The 6841-nt window shown below is 40.7% G+C and overlaps 1 protein-coding gene across 1 annotated transcript in view; it reads left to right on the forward strand.

Annotated features, from left to right (window-relative positions):
- NUS1 (NUS1 dehydrodolichyl diphosphate synthase subunit) overlaps positions 1–6305 on the forward strand; it is a 28969-nt gene extending 22664 nt beyond the window's left edge. The window contains exon 5 of the mRNA XM_075597736.1: positions 1303–6305. Coding sequence (XP_075453851.1) covers positions 1303–1393 — 91 coding nt within the window. The 3' untranslated portion in view covers positions 1394–6305. The remainder of the gene's footprint in view (positions 1–1302) is intronic.
- Positions 6306–6841: the final 536 nt, after the last annotated feature.

Raw genomic sequence — 6841 nt, forward strand, 5'->3', positions numbered from 1 at the left:
CACACACACACACACACAGTCTGTGACACACACACACACACACACACTCTGTGACACACACACACTTTCAGCAGAAGATCTTCTCCTTCCCCTCACTGTTGCTCCGTAATTCACATCACATGCAAAGCTTCGCAGAGCTCTGAGGAGGGAGGGAGGAGGGGGGAGAAGGAGAAGGAGGAGAGTGGAGGAAGCAGAGTCACTGGCGGAATCACTGGTTTAGCTGCTGCTTTATGGAGCGTGAGTGCAGGGGGAACGGAGACAGATGGGAGGGGGAACGGAGACAGATGGGAGGGGGAACGGAGACAGATGGGAGGGGGAACGGAGACAGATGGGAGTGCAGAGGGAACAGGGAGATTGAGCGCACCATAATGAAGACAAGCATGAAGGAGGTTGCAGGAGTGTTGAGGTGCGCACGCCGTCCCCCTGGTGTCCGTACTCGCGAAGCACGCGTACGTACACAGGGGTATGGTGCAACTAAAAATAAATGTACGTACTTGTGAGTGTAAGTAAAGCGGGTGTATGTAAAATGGGGTATGCCTGTAATTATTCAAATCGCTGCGCCAGAGGATTGTGTACTTTGTTTTTCCGTCGTGCTCCCCCCCTCTTTGTGTTTCCCAAGATACTTCTGTAGGTGCTGCCTGTATCTCTGTGCAGGCAACAGCTCCAATGGGCTTGGTGGGGCTATCGTAATGGCAGCATTTAAATGTCTCGCGTCACGCAGGCCTGATATCATCCCATGCGGCTTCCTATTGGCCTGTGTTACCAGAACATTTAAACCTGCAGACAGATACCGGCACCCAATGCAGAGGTATCTTGGGAAGCAGGGGGTCCTGCGAGCTGAAATTAACGCAGTTCAGCGCCAGAGGCCCCCTGCTTCAATCCTACAACTTTCACAGCAAGCCTGAAAGCATAACTCTTAACTGTAGCAATTCATTGCAGGCCGCTCTGGCATTGAAGAGATTAAACACACACTAACTTCTTAAACCGTTTTTAAAATGTAAGCCCATGTCCACAAAAGGGTGCTAAGCTTTAGCACGCCTTCGCTCTCATTCATATGAATAGGAGTAGAGGCATGCTAAAATGTAGCACCCTTTTGTGTATCTGGACTTTAGTAGGGTTTGGTAAGATATTGGAGTTGCAATAAAGCGGAAGCAAAGTGTGCTTGGGTGTAAGTATACTTTAAACGCCTTTTTTTTAAGGATTGCAGACTTTCATCTTTGATTTGGTTTACATGCTGGACATTTTCTTGGCTGTAATAAACTGGATTGTGTAATCTCTCTCTTCTGTCTTCCCTCCCCCCAGCTCTTTACCTTCACATTTGAATATCAGCTACGATGACTTTTTCGCGGCTCTTCGGCAGTTTGCGGGCTGTGAACAGCGACTTGGAAAGTGACCGCTCTCTGTCGAGTCTATTTCAGGCTTCCTCCAACAGGGACTCGCCACATCGATTTACAAAAAAGCAACCTGCGATTCAGTCAAGCTGGGTCATGGGTCCTCTCCTGGCTTTATGTTCTGTCATTATCATGACCTGCTCATTAATGTGTCTTACCCCTATATACAGATTTGAAAGATGCAAGCTGCCGTAGCTATAAAATAAATAAACGGAGAAAATCTGCGGACAACCCCTGTTGTTAATAAGATCTATTGCGTACCCAAGTTTCCCATATCCCTCCCACACAATTCTGGCTTTGCTGAACAAATGATCTGATGTAATGACATTCATCTTGCCATTAACATTTCAATTACCAAAGCTGGGTCTACAAAGGATTGCAGGCCTGCACTGCAGGGGTTAAGAAAAGAAAGTGCACTCGATTTATTTTTAAATGACTTGTTGATCAGGGAAATACTGATATCAGTTGTCCGTCCGATTGGGTTTCCTTGGTATTATGACACAGATTAGCTGGCCAGAGCTAATGAAGCTGGGGAAGTGTTTGTTTAATCTATATACATATACAGTGTAGTGTATGTAATAAATAAAAAAAAATCCAAGATGTTGGTTGTTTCCACAGCAGTAATAAGGGGACAGGTGCATCTTAATCTACCAAAACACACCAAGAAAAATGTCTGGTGCTGAAATATTTCCGTTCTGAGGGGGCAGTGCTTATGATGTAGATGTGTTTTAGTCCTGATGAACTGTTATCTTTAGGCTGTTCTGTTCACAGTCTTTTTGTTATACTTTGTGAAGAAAAAAACGGAGTTGATGTTTGGAAAAACAAATGTTTCAGGACAAATGTAAACCATAAATCACTAGCAATACGGAAGAAAATAGCACAGCCTAGTTTTTATAAATCGCATGACATTACATGGGAGCCAATAGCAAAAGTAATGTTTTTGTATCCCCTTCTGGGGCCGGGGAACCTGCCGTGTTTTGCAGAGCCTGGCTGCAAAGGTGTTAAATAGAATTATTGTTTTAGCTTTCTTGTTCAAAACAGTTAAACTAAACAATTGAAAACACATCACACACATAATCAGTGATCCTACAGTAGCTGTGTAAAATGCTAAAACCATACCAATTATCAGTGGTGCTCCAAAGGGAGATAAATGCAACAGTCCTCTGAAAGTGAGGCAATAGAACAGTCAAAAATAAGTCGCACTAGGTTGCTGATAAATGTATATCATTTATTAGTTAATTGCACATATTAGAAACCCATAGTACAGCATAGGTCAGGACAATACATGTTGTACCACCAAAATGCATGATTAAGTATGTGTGTATTTTCATGGTATTAGGAGGAAGCAAAGCTTCCTATCTACTAGTTTGGTAACCCAGCACCATCATGCCCTCCAACTGTACCTATTTAGCAGGTACTGTACCTGGTTATTTATCCTGTATTAATGCATCTGTTTTTATCAGTGGTTAAAGCTTGGAACCTTCTGTTGGTTAAAGGAAAGGAGCTGGGAGACTGACCTCTTAAGAAGAATTGAACATCCCTTTTAGTGGGTATGGTGGGTGTGTGCACATACATCCAAAAATGCTAATTTTATTGGTAGTATGATCTTTCCATCTAGTAAATAGAACATGTTACATTGCCTCCTTAGGTGTTTGTTGCTTCGAAACGCCTCAATCTCATACTGATCAATAAAATGTGCCAAATGTTGGAGGGTCTGTACCATTAACAGATGTCATAAACAGGATGTCGCTCATAATACCAATGCAAAGACCATCCATATAAAGGTGAGAAAATCTAGCTGTGTAAAATAACGTTCTTTCTGGTATTGATGGGAGTCAAAGGACATCAGTGCAGCATCCTGCTACCCCACACGCATCATTTGACTTTATCAAGAGGGTGGCTGTGTTCCTAGTGTTGATTTGTATAACCAATATGATGTTACATGTATATAAACAGACAATGAAACTACCTAGTCATACTCCTGAGGTAGTCATGTGATGTGAAACGCACATCGGCTGTACCATGTCGAGGAGTCTACCGTGACCTGGTTCTGGGTTTAACAAGATGCTGTACTGATGTCGCTTGTCTCCTTTCACCACCCGAGGTCATTGTTTGCTCTGAGCAAGAGACGTACATTTTGGTGGTAAACAGCTCGTATTGTCCTGGCTTAGGCTGTACTAGGATTGTTTTTAATATGTCAGTATATGTTTTAATATTTGTAGTGAATTAAAAGAAAATATGATCTTGCCCTAGTCTTGAGGGGTCTTTGCCTTTTCTTTGGTAGGGTCTTTTCTTTTTTTTCAAACCACTGAGAAGCTATTCCCTTTCTCTGTGCTAAATGAGTACTTAAAGTGCTCTAGTTAAAAAAAAATAATAATAATTTTTTATACATATACACATATACACACACTGAGTTAAGTTATGGTGAGTAAAAAAAAGTGACAAAAACCCTCCACAGCAAAGCATATAGCAAATGTAAATATACTGTGTGCTCATTTGCATGTCTTGGGCAGGTCTGCAACCCCGCCTTTCACCATTAACACCCAGCACACAGCACTTCCACTGCAGCAAGGGATTCTGGGAAATTACATGCAAATGAGCACACAGTGTCACTGTGTTTTATTTTTTGTTAAGTGTTTTATTTTTTTTACACATACACCTTTACACAACACCTGTAATGTTAATCTAATTTTCTGCTGGATAGTAAAAACTAGTTGTAAGTTGCGTGTGAAACCTGTGGGATGGCACGTCCCACCTGTAACACTTTAACTGTTAGGTATTTGGAAACAAAGCGAAACCGCGCAGGAGAGTCCTAAAACAAGAACCGGTTCAATGACTCGGTAAGCATGTTACAATGTAGCTTGGTCTGATAAGGAGATCTTCAGGTAAATCTTGAAATCTACACAGAATGTATTTCCTGAGGATGTTTTCTTGTTAGAGTTGCTGCTATTTAATTTGATGGACTTTGAATTTTATAAAAAAAAAAAATATTGCTAACCATTGGTTGCCAACTAAATACGTTCTGAGAGAGCTTTATTTTTAAGTCTCTTTGGTCTTTATCGTATGTAACGCTGCCTGAGGGACCTGCAGGCCGGTGCTGCCATGTACGTGCAGCGTCTGCAAGAAATATGGTGTTTTTTTTTTGTTTTTTTTAAATATGTATACATTTGTTGACTTTATATTGTTATGGACTTGAAATGTTCTGAAGCAGCTATTGGCTTAAATGCTGGTATGTTCTAGTTCTTTCAGTGCAGGTCCCTGTGGTACTGACTGAATTTGACCACGTTCTCCCTTGCCATCATATTGTGCCACATGGTTTTTAATACCAGTATCTTGGTTCCATTTTTTTTCCAGAATATATTTGAAAATGTAGTAAATACACCACATATTTTTTGGAGATATCTGTCTTTGTTGTCCCAAGCTATGCCCTCACTGATCAAGGACATATTAAAGGTGCATTTATTTTTTACTACACATTCTTGTAGCCCCGTCCCAAACTTTCTTGGAAAAGAGCCTGACGATCCCTCCTTCCTGGGATACAGCAACATGGCGGATAGAATCAGATGCATCTTTCATTTTTGTGTGGTGGTGTCATTGCCCACATGTGGGAGGTGTGACTAAACATTGAGGAAGAGATGAGCAGGGACTTTGAAGTAATCGGCGTGGTTGATATTCCTCCTTACAGTGACTGACAATCCATTAAGCTTTAACTGCTCACCCATACAATTATACATATGTTTTTTTAAAGAATCAAAAAGTGTGTATCTTTTGAATAAAAATTGATAATGAAATGAGCACCCTGTGACATGACACCTTCACACCTCACCATTTACAGTGATCATTAAGGCTTTACAATGTGTGCCAAGCACTCTATCTCCAGGGCTTGATTTAGGAATGTAATAATGCTATGCTTTCTCCATGCCACTTGTACATTGTACAGTACTGATCAAACCTTTGTGTTCTGTGTTGCAGTCATTTTTGGCTAAATGTAAATACTGTGAAAAGGTTGTTATGCTTAAGAAACAAACATACTGAATTTTCATATTGAAAGATAAGCTACTTAATCTGTATCTGAACAGGCTAAAAAATAAAGTCTTGAGGCTACTTGGGTACATTTAATTATGAAAATCGTGCACCCAATATTTGGGGATAAGATTGACTAATTGACAGAAGCTTTCAGCGTTCCTTTTTTTAAGGTTGTAATAGCTATGGTGGTATTAGCTGTTTTTGGAATACCAGCACAAGAAAGTTATAGAATAAATAACGATATTATTTTATTAATGTATATCACACCCAGGCCGACGTTTCGGTCCCCATGGGAGGGAGCCTTCATACTGCCCAGTCATGATGAGAACTATATCTGGTGTCCTACTTATGCTGCAGGGCTATATTTGTACCTACTAAAACACTACTGGGTAGGAAAGTAGAGCCATATTGTAAGTTGTCTTTTTCATTCTGATTGTCACTTCTATATGACTCTTCCACATTTTAGCTCATTCTTTCATATTTTCAACATCAAAAGTTTTATCCTCGTTTTTATTTCGTTCCATACCACCCAACTTGCCATAGGACATGCAAAACATAATAAACAGTCCAAAACTTTTCAAAAATAGTGATCATGGTTCTTATTAGGTCTTCAATTTGGGGGATTTTTTATTTTTGTTGTTACTTATGCACCCCTCTCACATTTAATCCATCTACCTCTGTCCTTTTTTTTTCCATCCTGGATTCTCCCCAACTCCTTTCTATATCGCTATCTACATGCATCCCCCTTTCTGTATTTGCACTCACTGCCTTTTCCCTGCATATTACGCCAATCCCCCACCTTGTCAGCACATTGTCGGATAAGGGTGCAATACACTGCATCGCGGCTTTATGAATCCCCGCCATAAATGTGTATGGGGGTCTGAATGTTTTCTTCTATGCCAAACCCTGAACAGAATTGATTCTTATCTGAAAACGAATGCGCCACCAAGAACCCCAGCTATGAAACCCTAATCCTAAACTTATTCCCAACTTTTTAATCCAAACACCCCCCCCCCTCAAACAAAGGTGAACATAAAAGCCTCAACCCTAAATCGAAAAACCATGACCCTCCCCAAAAATCAGTAACATCTTACGAACAAAGCATTATCCCCGCCCCCCCAAATCAGTAGACCATAAAAAGCAATGGCCCTAAATGTAGTACCCACCAAATAAGTAACTTGCTTCGGCTCTGATTTGTTGAATAAGATCTTCTGGACTTGTGGCAAAAATAACCATGTCATCTGCAAATCATACATGACAATTATCACCATTGGAAGAAAAATCAATGCAATGTCTTGAACAATTCAGGTGTTGCTGTAAAAAGCTTTGGCGATGGTGCCTCTTTGTCACACTCTTGTTGATCCTTATCTTGCTTGTATCTTCATGTAAGGTAATGGTTGGCGTGGCATTCTCGTAAATGTTCT

This window comes from Ascaphus truei, chromosome 4 (assembly GCF_040206685.1).
Source record: "Ascaphus truei isolate aAscTru1 chromosome 4, aAscTru1.hap1, whole genome shotgun sequence".
In the NCBI taxonomy this organism is placed as follows: domain Eukaryota; kingdom Metazoa; phylum Chordata; class Amphibia; order Anura; family Ascaphidae; genus Ascaphus; species Ascaphus truei.